The following is a 21,511-nucleotide window of genomic DNA, read 5'->3' on the forward strand; positions in this document are numbered from 1 at the left end:
AAGTTTTCTGGCAAAAGGAAAACACAAATTTTACTCACAATATTCAATATCCTTGAATATTAGTATCTTGAAGTCTCCTTAATATCTAACAACGCTCCTCCTGATACTATCTAAATTATAAAAAAGTATAGTTTCACAAAGATGCCTTGGAATGTCACCAATATCCGTGTACACACGCAAGGAGTCCAACCTTTTGGCATCTCTACACCACACTGGAAAAAGAAGAGTTGTCTTGGGCCACATATTAAATACACAAGCACTAACAAAAATGGATGAGGAAAAAAAAAACCTTTTAGGTAAATTTACGTTTTTTTGTTAGGCTGCATGCCGCCCGCGGGCCAGACACCCCGGATAGAGCTATGTCTAAAGTAAGGTCACTTTGAGTATAAAATCAGATGGAGTACCTATGGACACCTCTGTCCAAGCTTTTTCTCCAAACTTATAATGTCCTACAACTATTGATGAAACATCTTTTCTCATTCTGGCCTTTTCCTGTAAATCTATCGCAAAGTTAACTGTACTTCTAAAATATGTCACGGCTTGACATTTAGAAGAATTCTGAGAGAGATGTCCAATCTGTGCTAAAGGCAAAAAACAAACAAACAATCATCTTTTATTCACAAGGTTCAGCCACAGTTGTTGGCCTTAAGGAAAATGTTATTCCATATTAATGAGATTTTTCAATTTGCTACACAAAACATAGTAAACTACAGAAACATTCATAGCTACTTAAGTAAGTTCCATAATTAATGGATGCATTCAAAATCAAACATATAGGCTCGAATCTTAATTTAAATGTTTTTAACACCAAGTGCCCTCTCTGTAAGCAATATCAGTACTCACAGAATATAGTAGAGTAACACTGAAGTATTGTATAATGCTGTACAAAGCCATAAATTTAAACACACAGAAGGAAGTCATTAAAGCAGCACGGCCTTCCCTGTGAAAACAAATGTTGGCATGTGAATAAAGGCATTTTAGACTCCTCCCCCAAACCACAATCATATCTTGACAGATGAACATCTACATTCAACAGCTGCAATAAAGCACACTTCTACCCAAAGAACTAAGCCAAAACAGAACTACAAGAGATGAGGAGTAAAAGTCAATCCATTGCTAATAAGTAATATAAAATATACCAAAAAAATTCACATTGGTTTTCTATGATAAATTTATTTTATTTTATTAAAGCAAGCTACAGAGGTTATGGGAAAATTTTCAATTTGTACTACCTGATGAGATTTGGCACACAGGAAATACTAGGAGTTTTGGAGGTAAAGGGTGATGCCACTGAAGCCTCAAGCTCTGATAAGGAAATGCCTCCATGCGCCCTCTTCAGAGCCTACAAGTTTGAAGAAGGAAACTGGCTGAATTTTGTGAATGTGCCTTAGAGAGTAAAGAAGGAACTACAAATCACAAAATTATACTTACACCACAATCATTTGCACCATCACCACACATCCCAACAAAGTAACTAGGAAACAAAAATTATGTTAAGATTTTGATTAATTTCTTAAAATATATAATATTTATTACAGATTTATCCAATATAGTATTATGGAGAGCTAAGAAATCAAGCTTCTCCCAGTGAAACAAACAAATCTTTCCATTACAATGACCACAGGTGTGCTGCTTTGCAAACAGCACCAGCCTGCATGTCAAACGACCTGGGTATTGACCTATTTCTGTTACAAGATGGACAAATCAGTTTCTCATTTTGACATCTCAACTTCCTTTTGGTTCACAGGCCAGTGCTCAATCCACTGAGCCACACCAACCAGGGCTCCTTAATTTCCTAATCTTTAGAGCAAATTACTTGGGCTTGCATAGTCTTTAGGCACTTACTTTATGGCTATCAGTAAAGAGTTCTCCCTTAAAAACTTGAAACATAATCATTTACTAAAACTATAAAGTCAGTTCTGTCAAACTGAAATGAATGAACTTTACCTCACAGATTACCCAGAAAAGAAATTGTTGCTATTGTACTTGAGCTGCAAGATCCTAGATGAGCACATAAGCCTCTTTTAAATAGACAAAGTTATCACCTACCTAATAGGGGACAATATTATATATGTGAAATATTAGTTATTAATACTTTTGGGGGGTTGAAAATGAAACAACTCTATTTTAAGAAAACACAAGCACACCAATACCTACTCTACATTTTGCAGTGCTTCTACCAACTGTGTCTTCTGATCAGGTGCCATACGAGCAAACACGGTGCCATGCAACATCAACTGGAAAAAAATATGAATTCTTTAAAATACTGTTTACAATGTATTCATGTGAATGCATACACAAACCCAAATCACTAACCTTAGGAACAAGATCTTGAAAATGCTCCAGTATCACTGAAAATGATTTTCCATTCATGGCAAAATGATAACGAGTCACCTGAAGATCCTCTAAGCTATTATGGGCCAATTTAATTGGAATAGCCTGCGTATATGACATTCAGAACAATATTTAGGCAGCCAAACCAAGTAACACTACCTCATTTCAAAAATAGTTCATCCAAGACTAAATTCTTTCATTTGATATTTTATATAAGACACTGAAAGTTTAACATTTATTGAAAGTAAAGGGAAACACAATTTTAAGGGGATTTATGTTTATTAAAAAAAAAAGAGAAATTTAAGGAAGGCTAAATATCTGCTACAATTTGAAATGACCCATGAACTGAATGTTATTGCCCACCTGCATCATTTATCGCTACTTTTAAAACAGGATAAATCTTTGGGATTCATATACTTAAAATTGTGCTTCTCAACTTTGTCTAACTATTGAAATCGATAAACACTGAGATTCCTGATTCTAATGATTCAGAAACCCAGGCTTCTGTTTTTACTTTTTGTTTTATTGTATTTTCATGTACCACATTTTATTTCTTTAGACTACATTAAAACAAGCAAGCCACAAAAGAGAAAATTCATCTTGACATTACCTCCGAGTCAATTGCTAAGGAATTGCTGCACTGTGTTAGGGAGTCTGCATAATGCCAATTGATCTTGGCCACTTTTCCATCCTTTGGAGGTAATGCTTCAGCAATAATAACTTTATCCTGAGGTAGTATCATTCCACAGTCTCTGGCCACAGAGACAGCAGTTAACATGTTGTCACCTAATTTTCAAAATGTTGAAAACACATTAAAATTAAAATAGGAACATAAATATATTAATCAACAAGTACTTATTCAGAATCTACTAGAGTCCCCCACGCCTAGGCTGAGAAAAATGAAGATAACGTATGGTCTTTACTACTGGAGCTTAAAAGTAATAAAATCAGAACATACTTATCAAAGAAAGCTTCAAATAACTCACACACACATATATATTATACTAAATAGTCAGAACATTCTCACCCACAATTTTTAAAACCAAATACATTCTCAATCTTTTTGAGTCATTCACTAGTAGTGTCCATTCAATACCTGGCACAGTGCTACAGAGCAGGTGCTCAATAAATATTTGTTGAAATAACCTAGAAGTGACTGGTGATCTGTACAAGAACACTTGAGTAGTATCACAGAAAAAGAAAAAAAAGAATGAATTACAAAAGGAAGACTACACAAAACTAAAAGATAAGCAAGACACTAAGAATATAAATCTTTATGAAATATAAAGAGAAGCAAGACAGGTAACTTCTTAGTCATGAAAAAGAAAGAAGAGCAGCACTATAAGGACAAGAGCAAGAGAAGAAAATGTCAGCTTACAGGAGAAGCTGGCAAAGGCCTTGGGAGCCCACTGCTATCAGAACTTAGGGGCAATGTTAATTTCCCCCTCAAACTCCCACACTTTCCCCAAGGATGCCTCCCTACGACCAGGTAGACCCCTTGGGACAACAAAGCCATAGTCAGTCATGGCAGAGAAAGAGAGGAAAGGGACAGAGATGAAAAATGCTTTGAAGGCATCATAAAAACCAAGAACTGCTGGGACACTAATAAATTTAGCTCTTGAGCTATATAGTAATAAGTATGCTATCAGTTGAATCTCACAGTCTAAAACATGAAAATGTGCTCAGGCCTTTACCAGTAAGACTGGCTGAAAACATAAATGCCACCAGTGAATATCTTTTAAGTGAACATCTTTAAAATATATATATTTTTTATTTATTTATTTTTAGAGAGAGGGCAAGTGACAGGGAAAGAAAGGGAGAGAAATATCAGTGAGTGGTTGCCTCTCATGCACCCCTCACTGGGGACCTGGCCTGTAACCCAGGCATGTGTCTTGACTAGGAATCGAACCGGCAAGCCTATGGTTCGGGCAAGCCTGTGCTCAATCCACTGAGCTACATCAGCCAGGGCCATAAGTGAGTATCTTAATTCCAATTATTTACTAAGAAAAAAATTACTCAGAGCTGCCACAATTTCACACAGCTAAGGAATGGCAACTATCTAATATTATCAGCACTACTGTAACACCAGGAGAATCAGTCAGATATAGTAGTTTACTCTATAAATAGAATTTGTTAGACCTCAAAAGGGTATTGCAAAGTTATCTTATACCTTGAAAAATATTCAGAGCTGAAACAGGGCAATGAAGGATGGAGCCACTATATAACAGGCTTTTATAATCAACTGCTCATTCCTCAGTATTATATATCTTGAACTCTAAGAGTCACACTCAATTTTTTCTGAGTCCTTCTATAAAGTCTAACCTGTGACCATGACAGTGCGAATGTTGGCTTTATGCAAATCTTCAAGTACTGCAGGGGTTTCTTGCTTTAATTTGTTCTGCATTATAATTAATCCCATAAAATCCATGTTGTTTTCAATGGCATCTCTACATAAAAAGAAATTTTAAGACATAATGGTTTAGTCAAGAGAATAGGTTATTTTCTCTTTATATTGATAAAGCAACTTAAAATATCCATAAATTATAAACTAAGACATTTCATATACAGAAATAAACCACATATGTGTTTGAGTTCAGTATCTCAAAAATTTTCAACCTGGAAAAACAATTCTCAAGAAATACATTTTGAAATTAAGTTTCACCCGTTTAAATAAAGGAATATAAGAGTCATTTGGAAAGTATAGTTGCTCTCCATTCCCCAGGTAGGACCTGGGAACCAATCCCCACACAGATATCAAGGGAGAACTGTATACCTTCATAAGACATTAAACACTTATAGCATTAAGGAATGTTCACCTTGTGTCCTACAAACCAAATAAGCAAGCATAAAATGCATCAAGTATATGGTAGTCATTGGGATGTCCAAGATGAAAAGGCATGCTCTCTACTCTCAATATGCTTTTGTGAGGAAACAGACAAGCAAGCTAGGGATGTGTGCAAAAATAATATGCGCCTCAGCACTATAATGGAGATGAAGTCTGTTCAGTGATGGTTGTGTTAAGAAATCTACAGCTACCAAAATTAAATCACAGAGATTTTTTTTTCCAGTGGAGAAAGGGGGCTTGAGGTTAGGGATCAAAATTTCAGACCTGCAATAACCAAGTGGTTTTTCTACACGAAATTTAACAAAAGTCCTTTATATAGCTATACACCTAAACATCTTTGAAATGTATTTTATAACAATGAGTACTAAAGGTGTTAAAAAAATAGAAAACTTAATATAAATGATATTACCGGTGGCAACAGGAGAAAGCAAGCCTGGAAACCCAAAAATGCAATTCAAAGCACAAAGCTCCGCAAACGTGGAACAACTCAGTCCAAAGCACTGCAGCCATTTTCCTATGAGGTACTAGCAGTTTCTGGCTCTGGCTGGTTTCCTAACTGTCCTATGACACAGGTCATGGAAATTTTGCCCTCTCTTGAATAAACAGTACAATATTTAATTCGAGATACAAAGGTTCAACCTATTCTCAGAAGGCAGAGTGAAAACAGAAGTTTCAGTCGAAGGATGAGGGTGAAGGGCAGCAGAGAGAGAAAAGTTGATAGGGAAGGACAGGGTATCCTGGGCAGACGAAACAGCCTATCTGAGGGCATTCGTGTCTGGTTGTCAAAGTGTGACAGTCCCACCACAACTGGTGAAGTTGTGTCTTGAAGTCCTAGGTGAAAAGGGATGTCTGACTATAATATGCTCAAGCACTACAGTCAACTCATTAGTCCTTAGAAGGGAAATGGCAGAAGGTGAAGCTGTAGAGGAAAAAAAAAAAAACCCTAATATGCCCTTCAAAGGAATCAGGATATAATATTTTACATTTTGGCTCCAAATCATACATATTTATCAGATCATTTAGTTATTGCTTTTTTTTGGTGGTGGGGGGGGGGCATTCAAGATTAGACCACATCCCTCAAATACTGTTTTATAGTTAGAATTCCTAATGTAGTTTTCCTTTCAGTTAATCTGGCTGCCCGCTCTATTCCTGCAGTTCTCACTCAGAAAAATAGGACCGTAATACACACACTTTTTACTTAACTTTTCTGGAATAATTTAACAGAAGTTCTAATAGTCCATAATTTAATCACTTCCCTATTGGTGACTATTATGTTATCTGTACTATTTAAACATGAACTTATACACATGAGAAGTATTCTTCAGGGTGGAGTCCTAAAACTGCACTAGCTACATCAAATGACATAAGCAAATTTAAATGTTCTTTAAGATTTACAACAGTGTAGTAGCAATATGTCGTTTGTTACAATTTTCTCAGACCTTTGCTAATATTTGCTACTATCAATCTTGCCAATTTCGCCAACTTTAGGAAAAATGTGATGTCACATTGTGTTTCTATTTTGTAGTTCCCCAAGAATTAAAGTGTCCTACCTATCATTTTCATGTGTTCACTGCTCATTTGTATGTTTTTCTGATATTTACCTGTTTGTATAATTTTCCTATTTAAAAAATTACATGTTTTGTTTTCTTTCCTGTGCATATCCCTGGATTGTGAACTCCTCCCGTCAGTGATAGGGAGCCATTTATAAGACTCCAGGTAGGAGATTGTTAAAAAGCTTTCTTTGGAGGAGTATTCAGAATAGATTACAGAAAGGAAGGACTACAAAAAAGAGCTAAGTCCCTGAATTATAGATAATAGTAGTGGGGATGGAGGAAGAAAAGGCTATTTCACAAGCCAAATAAGCATGTACATCATAAAAGAGTCCTAAATAAAAATGTTATCCTCCAAGAGTAAGTCTAGCCCTGGCTGGTATGGCTCAATCAGTGGATTGAGCACCGACCTGTGAACAAAAAGGTTTCCGGTTCAATTCCCAGTCAGGGCACACACCTGGGTTGTGGGCCAGGACCCCAGCAGGGGGCATGCGAGAGGCAACCACACACTGATATTTATCTCCTTTTCTCCTTCCCTTCCCCTCCCTCTTAAAAAAAAATTTAAATCTTTAAAAAAAGGTAGGTCTATATTAGTTACAGCAAAAGTAACAATCCGTGAATGTAAAACCTGTATCTACACATGAAAGTAAATGTGATGCTGATATTACCATTTGACATTTGGGGTAGAGAAGATCTTGCGCACTGTGACTCACGATACTATGACTAATTAAGTACTTGGTTCCAACTACTGAGCTAGAGCAAGCTGATCATTTGGGAAAATAAACCCCTGTAGAAGTGGATTTACTAAAACATAATTATGTTCCTAAGAACATGCCCAACACATAGCAGAGAGGGGACCCAGTAAGCATTTAACAAATAAATTGAAAATAGTTCCCAAGAGCTGTACTTTTATCTCAACTAAAAAAACACTGAATTATGTATAGTTATTAAATATTTATTCAATGTATGCAAATACTCAACTACATACAAATTATTTTGTGACTTACATAAACATAAACATTATCAGAAAAACTGTAGAAAAATTGTTCATCAACCTTACCTGCTAATATTCTGTACTTTATGCCATGTCAGTTTTGACTCCAGTTTTTTGTGTGCAAGAGCAATTACACGGAAGCCCTGTTTAGTGTAATCCTCTAAAACTTTTTCAAAATCAACAGGAACTTGAAAAGGAAAAAATAAATATCATTGCTAGAATTGCTAATACAAACATATGCAAATACCAGAATTTTATTCAAAGCCTTGTTGGCTCCTTACCTGTTTCAGGTTTACAAAGACTGGCAATGACCTCAGGTGCTCCTTTCATGTAGGCATCCATTTTCTTATCCCCTAGAACCCTTGAAACCACACTCATACGTTGCAAAGCAGAAGAAAAGGGGAACTGACGAACAATTCCTATCTCATAAATAGCCTGCATTATTTCAAAAGATATACAAAGCATGTATTATTGTCTCTTTTTGAAAAACAATTTTATACATTTTTTAGAGAAAGGGGAAAGAAGGGAAAAAGAGGGAAAGAAACATCAATGTGTGAGAGAAACATTGATCGGTTGGTTGTCTCTTGCATGCCCCTGACCAGGGACCTGGCCCACAACCCAGGCATGTGCCCCAATGGGGAATTGAACCAGCAACCTTTCAGTTCATGGAACAATACTCAACCAACTGAGCCATGCTGGTCAGGGTGCATTTATTATTCTTTAAGAATTAAAACAAATATACTTAGGTAACAAGTAAATACTCTTCACTTACTGGAAGTTCAAACAGCTCCTAAAAACAAAACAGAAAGAACAAAGAAAATAGTACAGATTAAGTCCATTAACATACTCAAGATAAAAAAATAATGCATCCACAAAACACTGAAAAACAGCAAAGAACTTTGATTATTTCAAAGCCATGTTTCAAGGCTGCTTCTCTCCTGCTTCCCATTTAAAAAAAAATTTCTTGAATACTTCCAAATATTCTGTTATCCTAAAATTTTAACACATTAAGTCCTAAAATAAACTAAGGAAAATATATTTAAATATTCAACCAAAAATAAAGCATCTCACATATATTTTTTTATTCAATTCTAGGAACACAAGTGCAACTTAAAAGGATTAATCACCATGTCACCATGTATCTAAATCACAAGACACTAAGCTGCTGAGGAAATATGAAGGTAGTAATGGTACTAAGAAATATATCTCAATATTTTACAAAGAATACCTGCAAGAGCCCAAGTGTAGTTTCTAATAAACCCAGTTAAAATATTCATATCTACATGAAAGTTAAAGGACATGAGATTTCGTTTTCTAGTTATGTTTCAAAATTAGGATTAAATATGGGCATCAACAGTATAATCTAGCGTAAAGTGATTTCGCACCATCTCCTGGTTTCCCACAGGTGTCAATTCAGGAAGCAGTTGCTTTGGAGGACGAACCACAGTTGGCATAATTCTATTATGAAGTGCTGTTTCCTCTTCAGTTGCTTCTTCCAGAATCTGAAAGGAAAATATTCAACATACTGTTTAAGACTGAATTTACTGGTTCCATTTTTAAATGAAACACTATGGCTATTTTCAGTGAAGTTAAAAAATTTTAGTGTCCAAGGAATAAAGGAGCACTACTAGATTATTAGCATAAATAAAACAAAATAAAAACAAACCTAGGGGCTCCCAATCAAGACGGTGATGTAGGCAGATGTGGCTCACCTCTTTGCACCACCATATCAAAATTACAATTAAATACAGAACAACCATCACTCAGGAATGTCAGAAATTGAGTTGAATAGAAGTCTGATGACTATGGAATTGAAGAAACCACATCCATCCAGAGTGGTAGGAGGAGCACAGACAAGGAATGGGCTAGCCCCATACCCACACCAAGCCCCCAAGGCCATGATTCCAGTGCCAGGAAGCTAAGTCCCCACAACTTCTGGCTGCAAAAATCAGTGAGAATTGAGTCAGTGGAGGAGGCTGCTGGAGCCCTAAGTAGCTCCTCTTGGGGAACCCACAAGCTACTTGTGCTGGGGGAATATACTCAGACTCACTCCCTCTGAGCCCCAGCACTGGGGTGGCAGCTTGAAGGGTACGAGTGGTATACAGGGAGAGACTGAAGTGTCTGGGTGGCATCAGACACTTCAAGCAGAGGCCATTGTCCCTCAGCTGAACCCTCTCTCCACAGGGCCTGTAGGCTGGTGCTATACCTGAGTCTCCATCAACATGGCTAACACTGTGTGACCCACCTTGGAGGTCTAGTGGCTCTATTCCACCCAACTTACAGACCCACCCAAGCTGCTTTTCCATAAGAATGGCTGGTCTTGGCTCCTAAATCCTATCAAACAAGCAACTGCCGGCTTCAGTGAGTCCTATAGGCAGCCAGATTATAGTCACAGTTTGGCTTCACCTGGGAATCGCCAAGCCCAGCACAAGTAGCAGGTATCTCAGATTGCTTTCGAGCTAAGGCAGGGTGGCCTCAGGCAAAAAACAGGTGGGGGCTAACCCTGGCCTGCATCACCCAGGAAACCCCAGAGCCCACACAACCAGTGGACAGCTACAGACCATGCTGGAGCACCACCACCCTGCCCCTGCACAGTTGATCCTCGAAGGAGGGCAGAAATTGGTGGTCAGTGGCCACAGCCAGTCCTTGCAGTTGATTGGGCTGGGTATATTCCTCCCATTGATCTGCCAACAGCAACCAAGGCTCAACTACAAGAGGAGGGTATGCTCAGGTATACAAAAGTAGCACCTCGAGTACCCAGCTTGGGTGACAAGGATGGCTGTGCCACTGGACCTTACAGGACACCTACTACGTTAGGCCACACTATCAAGACACGGAGTCAAAGCAGTTCTACCTAATACATAGAAACAAACACAGAGGCTGCCAAAATGAGGAGACAAAGAAACATGGCCCATTTGAAAGAACAGATCAAAACTCCAGAAAAGAGCTAATAAACAAAATGGAGATAAGTAATCTATCAGGTGCAGAGTTCCAGCCACTGGTTATAAGGATGTTCAAGGAACTTAGTAAGGACCTCAACAGCATAAAAAAGACCTGGTCAGAAACAAAGGATACACTAATTGAAATTAAGAACAATTTACAGGAAAACAACAGTAGAATGGATGAAGCCGAGAAATCAATGATTTGGAACATAAGGAAGCAAAAGACAACCATACAGAAAAAGAAGAAGAAAAATGAATCCAAGAAAATGAGGATAGTATAAACAGCCTCTGGGACAACTTGAAGAGGTCCAACATTACCTCCTAGAGGTGCCAGAAAGAAAAGAGGAAGAACAAGAGATTGGAAGTCTAACTGAAAAAATAGTGAAAGAAAACTTCCCTAATTGGTGAAGAAAATAAGATATGCAAGCCCAGGAAGCACAGAGAGTCCAAAACAAGATGGATTCAAAGAGGCCCACTCCAAGACACATTAAAATTAAAATGCTGAAGGTTAAAGATAAAGAGAGAATTTTAAAAGCAGCAAGAGAAAAGGAGTTAGTTACCAGAAGGCTGTCAGGTGGAAGTGGGGAGGGGGACAATGGGTGAAGAGGTGAGGGGATTAAGAAGTACAAATAGGCAGTTACAGAAGAGCTATGGGGATGTAAAGTACAGTGTAGGAAATGGAGTAGCCGAAGACTTATATGCATGACCCTTGGACAAGAACAGTGTAGGGGAATTGCCTCGGGGAGTGGGGGGTGCTGGGTGGAGGGGTGCAAAGAGGGAATAATCAGGACAACCATAATAACATAATCAATAAATTTAAAATTAAAAGAAAAAAAAACAACCAAAGCTGGTTAAACTCCTAGCACCTCATGGAAGAGAAGAGGAAGAAGTCACAAGTGGAATGAAGAAATAGAGAAAAATTTCTCTAATTTTGCTCCAACAACCTGTAGGACGTAGAGACTAATTCTGTTTTTTAAAAAATGTTCTTACAGTCACTAAATTTTCAGTCTATCACCCAAGAATTCCTTTCTACTAACATGAAAGTGTTCAAACACATTATGTACCTCAGATATGGCTGACAGAACCAATGGGTCAAGAACATATTGAGATCCCAAGATATGAATTTATTGTTTCAGTTTGCACTCTTCTAGTTAGGATACCACTACCCTAACCCCTTAAAATTTACTATAAAAACACTTTTTTTGTTGTTAAAAAAATTCAAAGAACGTGTATTGAAAATACACGTGAAAAACAAACTAATTAGACTCCACAAATGGAGGAAAATCAATCAACAGGAAAATGATGGGGAAGGGAACTATGCCCAATTAGCCAACTTTACACAATTCTAAGATACACTTGAGTATCTCTGAAATTGGTATATATCTTACAGAGCTTCTGTCACACCAAATAGCAGTAGTGACCAGTTACATGAAAACATTTCATTGATCCTTTCTGGTAAGACCAAGCATTAAAGCATTAAGTCAACAAAACATGCTATTACACAAACTTACTTATTTAACCCATTTTTTAAAATTCTACAAAAACACTAAAATCTACAGAACATCTATTCATTGCAGAGAAGCTTGAGAGAACATCAAAAATGAATCAGTCCTATTTTGCTTTACACTCTACAAACGAAGTGGGCATCCTTTAGAAAATTAAATTTGAGAAGTGTTTACTGTGAGTTTTCAGAAGATGGCAAGCACCTATCCACTAATTCATCTCCTTCCCCTTCAAAATCTCAACAACACAGAGAAAACAAACCTGTAAAGGTAAATAAAAAGGCCAGTAGGGGGAGGAGATTTCCAGTATGGACACAAAGTCAAACTGGAATCTTATTGATGACTATAGCAATGGAAGAAACAAGACCCGGAATAAACACAAGAAGACATACAGGAGAGGGGGGAACATTTCCTATCAGCCAAAATAGCTGAGCTAAGCCAAAGACCAAGAAACAAAATAAGGGGGTCATTCCCTAGAGATATTCCAGAGTAAAATAAAGCCCTACTTGTGGAAGCACTGTTGGAGTACGTGCGGAATTCAACCTGAAGACGAATTCTGCCCCTTTGAAACTGAAGAATGCCTGCCCTCAACACACCCTCGACACACAAGCTCCCCCTAGTCAGCCTTCTTATTCAGGAGATGCTTTTCAAGAAAATGGTTTTACATACATATGGACAAGGATAAAAACTTTATTGCGCCTACCTAGAGTCATCTAATCTGATCTTCATTCTTAAATATGAAAGTATTATCAAGATGTATAATGAAAACCAAAAGCATATAAAAACATTAAGGATATGGAAGAAAAACAAATAAACAAACAAAAAAAACAATACTGGCCCAGAGAAAATAAATCATTCAGATACCAGAAGGGAACTTTAAAAACAAAACTGTTACTGCATCTATAAAGGAACTGAATGCGCCGACTGGTGTGGCTCTGTGGACTGAGCACCAGCCTGTAAACCAAAGGGTCGCCAGCTCAATTCTCAGTCAGGGCGCATGGCTGGGCTGCAGGCCAGGTCCTCGAGAAGCAACCACACACTGATGTTTCTCCCCTCTCTTTCTCCCTCCCTTCCCCTCTCTTTAAAAAATAGAAATCTACCCCCCCCCCAAAAAAAAGGCAAAGAAGAAAAAAGAACTGAATGCTGTGAAATGGTTAACAACCAAAGAACATAATTAAACACAAAGAAATTAAAATTATCCATAGCAAAACATGTAGAAGGAAAACCAAACACAAACCTCTGTGTGTAAGGATACAGGGAAGTATAAGATGAGGACGAAGAACACTAAAGACACATCTCTACTCTGTATTTTGTACCTGACCAATAAACTGTAGCGCCAAAGACCATCTTACTGACTCAGGCTTACTGCCCCAAGTTGCTGATAGCTGATTATCTATTATACACATAAAGCAGGGGTCAGCAAGTCATCTTCTATTAAAGGTGTTTAAGTGCATCAATTTAACTAAAACAAACACTTCTTTTATACAATTATAATGATCTCTCCAGTCATACACCTTTAAAAATTATATAGTTCCTTTCATGGTACAAGGCAGACTGTCATCAAAATAACCAGCAGAAATAATACTTCCATAAAGTAATTTTTACTCTCTCTTCCTAAAGTTACTTGTGATTTAAAATATTAAACTTACCCATCCGATGGCTTCGAACATCTTCAAATCAAGTGGATCACCGGAAAGCACGCCTTCAATTTTTGTGAGTGAGTGGCAAGTAGCCATACATGCAACAAACTGAGACTTTACCAACATCTCATTGCAAACGTTTTCCTCTGGCAAAAGAAAACTAAATAGAAAATGTACTGAATTAGATTCATGAGTTCCAAGACTCAAGACAATATTCTAACAACATTCAAACAATATTCAGGTTTTATAATTAAAAAAAAAAGGAAATAAAATGTTTGCACTTCAGCACATTGTAACTAAATTTTTAGAGATTCAAAAACATTTTCTTCCATGAAAATTATACATGATTAACATACAGCACTGTCTTAGATTCTGAATACCTAGGCCAGATATAACACTGTAGAAAATTCTAGCTACTAAATAATAATTAAAACTCCTGCCTAGGGACATATGGTAGATTAGAAAAACTTACAAAAACATAAAATGAATGTGTAACACATAATCTTTTAAATGTAAAACTGAGCTCACAAGAAACAAAAGGGAATTTTCAAGTATCAACATAGAAGGAAAGGAAAACCAAAGGGGTATAAACTTGCAGATGCTCTGAGTACATGGGGGAAAGGAAAGAAGGGAGGGGAGCCTTCTTAGGGAGCCACCAAAAAACCCCACATGGCAACAAGAGACAAAGTCCAGGCCACATACAAAGTGGGGACTTGAAACTAAGACAGCTAGTGTTCTTCAAGAGCTACATCCTTGGAAAAAGAGTATACTAAAAAAATTTACTCATAGGCACAAAGGCATAACTGACAATAAGCTTATTTCTCTTCATCCTCCCCACCGAAAGTTCAATAATTAATATCGATATAATATTTACTGTGCACTAGGCACTATTCTAAAAACTTTAAGTATATCTGCCTCATCTCATGCTCACAACATAGGAAGTTGTTTTATTATCCCTATTTTAAAGATGAGGAAACTGAAGCAGAGCGGTTAAGTAATTTGCCAAGGTTACAGAGCACGTAAGTGAGAGTAAGGATTCAACCACAGGTCAGGTTTGGACTAAATTCTGAACAGGATGGGATTTGGGTTTTACCATATGCTACTGCCTGGTTTGAAAATCCCTAAGTTATGAAAATAACACTAAAGTCTGTCTGGCACCACTGATACCATTCTTGGTCAAGCTCTGGCCCAAGCAAAGGCAAAGCTCTCTAGAGAGGAGCTCCACAAACCAACCGCAAAGGAGGGACTCTCACAGGAAAACCCTGCTAAGGATGAGTTCATAATTTAAAAATGCACTAGGAAACAATTCTCACTAATTAACAGACGCAACAAAGACAGAATTAGAATCCCATAAATTTCATATAATACAGGGTGTGGCACAAATAACGCCCCTTTTTCATTACATAAAAATCTTTTACTACAAAATCATAAGCATGTAATTCTGTAACATAGCAACATCATACTCAAGCACACCATATGACATTTTAGGTGAAATGTTCAAGTTGCTGTCCATCTTGTACGAGACATTCACGTACCCTACCAACCACACTCAATGGCATTACTTTTGCCGGACCCTGTAGAATGGCAACCTTAAAAAATGCAAAAATGGATTTTAAATTAAAGACTTAGAAAAAGAACAAGACAGCAAAGGGGAGGGGGGAGGGAGAGGCAGATTTGGAAAGAACCAAATGAAGTTTCTTGTCCAACATACAGTTAGGATTTCTCAGTGAAGAAAAACAAGAATGGGGAAAGACCATAATGGAACAGAAAGAGGTTGAAAAATTCCCAAAATTTATGACAAGCATATATCCTTAGAATAAAGAAGCAAAATGAGTCCTGCACAAATAAAAAGATGGTGAAACTGCAGAAATCAAAGGTAAATGTTTTTAAAACACAAAAGAAAAAAGATTACTAAAGCGAATAAGTAAGATTTCTCAACAGGAATAACAAAAGGAATTAGAGAAGGAATAATTCCTTCAAAGTGCAGACAGAACACAACTGTCAATATAGAAATTTATATAGTTACACCACCACTCAAGAGACTGTGAAACAGAGAATTACTAATGAATGTAGTTACAGAAGACAGAATTTAATCCAGAGGAATGAGATACAAGAAGCAATGATTAGCAAAGATATTTGAAAAACCTAGGTAAATTTTAGCAAGCAGACTGCAGAAAACCAAAATCATAATATCAAATATCATGCAATAAATATATATAAGGGAGGAGAATAATCAAAGTATTCTACAGTCCATGGTGTTTGAGGACATTTAAAAACAAAGATACCCATAAACTTTAAACTCTTAATATGTATTATTAATAATTTAAGGATAAGTAGTAAAAAATAAGGATGTACATAAATTCTGGGAAAATGTGAGAAATATGTGAAACTGTGTGTATGCATTTATCTGAAACCACCATAAATGTGAACACAAGGCACGGAAAGACTGAGAAGTAAAAAGATAAAAAAGTAAAAAGATTAAGAAGTGCCGCAACTGGTATGGCTCAGTGGGTTGGACGTGGTCCTGCAAACCAGAAGGTCACCAGCTCAATTCTGGTCAGGGCACATGCCTGGGGTGCAGACCAGGTCCCTGGCTGGAGGCATAGGAGAGGAAGCCGAATGATGTTTCTCTCCCTCCCTTTCCCTCTTACTAAAAATAAATAAAATCTTTAAAAATTTAAGAAGGAAAGATATGCAACATAAGGCAGGTATGTAACCATATAAAAACATTAGATGAAATGCAATTTAAGGCAAGCTACATCACTAGGGATAAATAAGTTTGCAACTGTGAAACTGCATGAACCAAACAACAGTGAGCCAAACTCCCACAGTCTTTTCAGAGAAAAAATGACATAAACACAACTATAGCAGTAAACCTTCTAAGCACCAAAAGACGACAAAAACGAAGTAAAAAGAAGAGACAGACTGGTAGAACATTTTTGCAATGCATGGTATTGAAAAAGATAACTATTCAGAAAATACAAAGGACTTCTAACAAATGAGTAAGATAAAGACTAACAACACAATAGAAAAATTAGACTGTAAACTGACAAAATATGCAAGAATGCTAAATGTGAAAATATGCTCAACTTTATACGTAATGAAGAAACTACAAATAAAGCCATAATAAAATATCATTTCATATCTATCCAACTGGCAAAATCAGGAGTCTGACAATATCCAGTTTGACCAGGATATGCAGCAACAGGAGCTCTTATCTGCCAACCAAGAGTTAGCACCATCACTTCGAGAGCAATTAGGCAACACTTACTAAGGCTGTAGCCATGCCTGTGCTATATAACCACTGACATTTTTAGGAAGTAAGCTGACTGAAACTCAACCACATGCTCACAAGAAGTTGTGCATAAGAATTTTAATTGCAACACTGTGGAAGGGAAAAGGGAGGGAAAAAAACTGAAATAGTCCATTAGTAGAAAAATAGATACTATGGTTTAATCATATAATAGAATACTAAACAGCAGCTAAGAGTAATAAATTAGATCTATACATATCAACATTAATAAATCTTAAAAACAATGTTAAACGGTAAAAAAAGTAGCAAAAACATGTAGAGGATATCAGTTATGTGTATTTTTTATAGACAGATCTTGTGTATAGGTATATATGTATGCAGTGAAAATATAAAAACACATGAAGACAGCCCTGCCTGGTGTGGTTCAGTGGATTCAGTGCTGGACTGCCAATCAGTTGCTGGTTCAATTCCCAGTCAGGGCACATGCCTCGGTTGAGGGCCAGGTCCCCAGTTAGGGGCATGCAAGAGGCAACCACACATTGATGTTTCTCTCCCTCTCTTTCTCCCTCCCTTCCCCTCTCTCTTAAAAAAAAAAAAGTGAATATAATAATAGAACACAATTTCAGAATGATGTTAGGGATAGAGAAAGGGCCGAGTAAAACTTTAGTAATATCAGTAATATTTTAAATCTTTTAAAAGATGTGAAGCAAATATGACAACATGTCAACTGTCTGTTACATTACTTTTTATATGTCTGAATGTTTCACATATTAAAATATTAGAAATTTACTAAAAAAGAACAAGGCTACTTAATATTTACCGTGCATGTTCCACTCGCTGAATCCCCCAAAGATCTAAACCATCTTCAGTTAGAGTTCCAGTCTAAAAAAGAGTATGCATACAAAATATGAATGCCTCCAAAAACAATAACTATAAAAAACTGCTATATACATATAATAAAGTATTATACACCTGTTTAAAACAAACAAAAAAAGGAAACAGTAAGATCCCTGCATGCTGATAGACAACCAACTCCAGGATAAATAGTTAAAATGGGGAAAAGGGTAAAGAATACTCCTCATGGTATGGATCCTCTATGTATAAGTGGGCAATTATGTGCACATCTGTATATTTATGTGCTTATATTATTAAACAACCAACAGTGGGACAATACACCAATTAATCTATCAATCAATAAAGGATGTCTACGTAGGAGAAAGAGATTAGGGCACAGGAGGTCACAAAAGGAAGGGAACAAGTAAATTACATCAAGGGAAGCAATCAGCCAAATCCAGATGTAAATGATCTGATTTCTTCAACAAGATAATTGGGAAGAAAAGCAACTGCTACAGATTAATTGTAACCAATGCAATCATTTGGATTCTGATTGGGAAAACAAAAACAAAAAAACATAGAATTTTAGGACATTCTGTGAAAGGCAGAAACACCTGAATATAAACTGGATGTTAATTAATACCAAGGAACTGTTAATTTTGTTAGGTACTGTTAGCAATTATAATGGTATTGTGGTGATGTTTTTTAAAAAACATCTAGAGAAACATACTTTGAGGCATATGAGTGAAATAATGTCTGATGCACTTTCAAATGCATCACTTTCAAAATGAGGGACTAAACAAAGATTGACAAAATGCTGGTAACTGTTAGGAAAGCTGGGTAATGGGTATGTAAGGGTTTATTATATTTGATCTTTTCTGCACTTCTGTGTCTGCTTAAAAGGTTTACTAGTAACATTTCCAAAAAAGAAAAGCGTAAGTGAAATTTTATGAACAGAGAAATATGAAATTTAATCTTGGGATGTGATTTTTTTTCAACAAAATACTGTTAAAAAATATTTTGTCCCAGGCCAAGATGGAGGCATAGGTAGACACACTGTGCCTCCTCGTACAACCAAGGTAGAGACAACAACAATTTAGAAACAGAGTAACAACCAGAACTGACAGAAATTGAACTGTATGGAAGTCGGACAACTAAGGAGTTAAAATAGACACGTTCATCCAGACTGGTAGGAGGGGAGGAGTCGGGAAGCCAAGCAGAGAGGGGTCGCACGGCACAAAGAGCATTGGGACCCAGGCACGTAAGACTGCAGCTGGCAGACCCCGGCCAAGGGGTGGCAACCGGCAGACCCAGCAAGGTGGCGATTGTGAAGCACGGCACTGCACACAACCCAGGATCCCAGCATTGAATAGAGCCTCGGGGCACTTACTGAAAACACCTGGAGAGGTCACTGGAAAGACCCACAGGGTGCACAAGCCCACCCACAAGGGAATTAGCACCAAAAAGGCCCAGGTTGCTTGGGGGAAGCAGCGGAAGGGACTGAAATCGGCAGAGAGCGGAACAAGCGCCATTGTTCCCTCTTGGACCCGTCCCCACATACAGCATCACAACCCAGCAACTGGGTTGCCCCACCCTTGTGAACACCTAAGGCTCCGCCCCTCATTCGTAACAGGCATGACCAGACCGGAAAAGAGAGAGAGAGAGAGAGAGAGAGAGATGGCTCAAACAGAAGAACAAATGAAAGCCCCAGAACCCATCCTTTTAAGCGACTGAGATAACCAACCTATCAGATGCACACTTCAAAGCACTGGTAATCAGGAAGCTCACAGAATTGGTTGATTGTTGATTTTGTTTGCAAATTAGATGAAAAAATGAAGGCTACAATAAGTGAAATGAAGAAAAATACACAGGGAACCAATAGTGATGGATACAAAGCTGGGTCTCACATCAATGGAGTGGACCAGAAGGAAGAAAGAAACCACCACACAGAAAAGAATGAATAAATAAGAATTCAGGATTCTTACGAGGAGAGGCTTAGAAACCTCCAGGACATCTTGAAACGTTCCAAAATCCGAATTATAGGGGTACCAGAAAGAGAAGAGGAAGAGCAACAAGTGGAAAACTTATTTGAACAAATAATAAAGGAGAAATTCCCCAATCTGGCAAAGGAAATAGACTTCCAGGAAGTCTAGGAAGCTCAGAGTCGCAAAGAAGTTGGACCCAAGGAGGAATACACCAAGACACATCATAATTACATCAGCCAAGGTAAAAATGAAGGACAGAATCTTAGAAGCAGCAAGAAATAAGGGGACAGTAATCTACAAAGGAGTTCCCACCAAACTGTCAGCTGATTTCTTAAAAGAAACCTTGCAGGCAAGAAGGGGCTAGAAAGAAGTATTCCAAGTCATAAAAGACAAGGACCTACATCCAAGATTGCTCTATCCAGCAAAGCTTTCATTCAGAATGGAAGGGCAGATAAAGTGCTTCTCAGAAAGCCCTTATTATATGAAATGTTAAAGGGACTTATCTAAGAAAAAGATAAAAAACACATATAGTAAAAGGACAGCAAACTCACAATTATTAACAACCACACCTAAAACAAAAACAAACTAAGCAAACAACTAGAACAGGAACAGAACCACAGAAATGGAGATCACATGGAGGGTTAGCAACAGGGGAGTGAGAGAAGGAGAGACCAATAAAAGGTACAGAGAATAAGTAGCATAGATGGTAGGTAGAAAATAGACAGGGGGAGGGCTAGAATAGTATGGGAAATGTAGAAGCTAAAAAACTTATGACACATGGACATGAACTAGAGGGGGGAATGTGAGTGGGGGAGGGTATGCAGGGTGTACGGGGATGAAGGGGGGAAATGGGACAACTGTAATAGCATAATAAAATATTTTTAAAAATTTTGTTTCCTTTGTGTAGTGAGCACATAGTGCAACATACAGATGACGTATTATAGAGTTAACTATGCACTTGAACCTTTTATCTTATTAATCAATGTTACTCCAATAAATTTAATAAAAAAATAGAATAAAAATGAGAAAAAAATTTGCCTTTCTTTAATAATGAAGATGCACAAAAATCAAATTCTTATCTTATCAGTTACTCAGGTTTAATTCTCAAAATAAAACCTTCAGGAAAACTAATTTCAGTTGAGAACAAGGTAGATGTATTTCACGCAAGTACAAAATCTGTTATTTTCACATAAAACAGAAAAATCAGTGTCCATTATTTTGAAACATACTCAATGAAATCATAGAGCAAACACTAAACATACATAAACAGCAATAAAATTCCAGTAAATATATCTGTATGGAGCCTGTTCTGTTAAAAACATGAAAGATCAGAAAGCCACTACTACTACTCCTTCTCCTCCTCCTCCTCACAATTCTGGAAAGATTCAAGACAACTGCAGAGATGGGCAAACAAGCAATACCCAAAGTACTAAAAATTAAAAAGTAATGAGAAGAGAAATACAAAATTGATTCATATGCCAAGTAAGTTGAAAAAGAGTAAAATTAGAGGAACATTAAGGAATGCGTGCAGACTTCCAGCCAAGATGGAGGTGTAGGTAGATACACTTTGCCTCCTTGCACACCGAAAGGACGACAAATTTAAAAACAAACAAACAAAAAAAAAACAACCAG

General features: G+C 37.3%; 1 protein-coding gene across 6 annotated transcripts in view; it reads right to left on the bottom strand.

Moving 5' to 3' along the window:
- Positions 1–21,511, bottom strand: part of ATP13A3 (ATPase 13A3) — an 88,410-nt gene that overhangs the window by 24,685 nt on the left and 42,214 nt on the right. For all 6 annotated transcript variants that reach the window (XM_045851004.1, XM_045851006.1, XM_045851007.1 and 3 more), the window contains 13 exons: positions 17,881–17,942; positions 13,817–13,967; positions 9,109–9,225; positions 8,496–8,513; positions 8,005–8,158; positions 7,790–7,910; positions 4,657–4,781; positions 2,945–3,120; positions 2,317–2,439; positions 2,158–2,237; positions 1,432–1,474; positions 1,233–1,342; positions 844–940 (listed from right to left, as the gene is read on the bottom strand). In XM_045851004.1, the coding sequence (XP_045706960.1) occupies positions 844–940; positions 1,233–1,342; positions 1,432–1,474; positions 2,158–2,237; positions 2,317–2,439; positions 2,945–3,120; positions 4,657–4,781; positions 7,790–7,910; positions 8,005–8,158; positions 8,496–8,513; positions 9,109–9,225; positions 13,817–13,967; positions 17,881–17,942 (1,377 nt within the window). The remainder of the gene's footprint in view (positions 1–843; positions 941–1,232; positions 1,343–1,431; positions 1,475–2,157; positions 2,238–2,316; positions 2,440–2,944; positions 3,121–4,656; positions 4,782–7,789; positions 7,911–8,004; positions 8,159–8,495; positions 8,514–9,108; positions 9,226–13,816; positions 13,968–17,880; positions 17,943–21,511) is intronic.

Source organism: Phyllostomus hastatus, unplaced genomic scaffold (genome assembly GCF_019186645.2).
Source record: "Phyllostomus hastatus isolate PE091 unplaced genomic scaffold, TTU_PhHast_1.1 phas_contig_86, whole genome shotgun sequence".
NCBI classification, from domain to species: domain Eukaryota; kingdom Metazoa; phylum Chordata; class Mammalia; order Chiroptera; family Phyllostomidae; genus Phyllostomus; species Phyllostomus hastatus.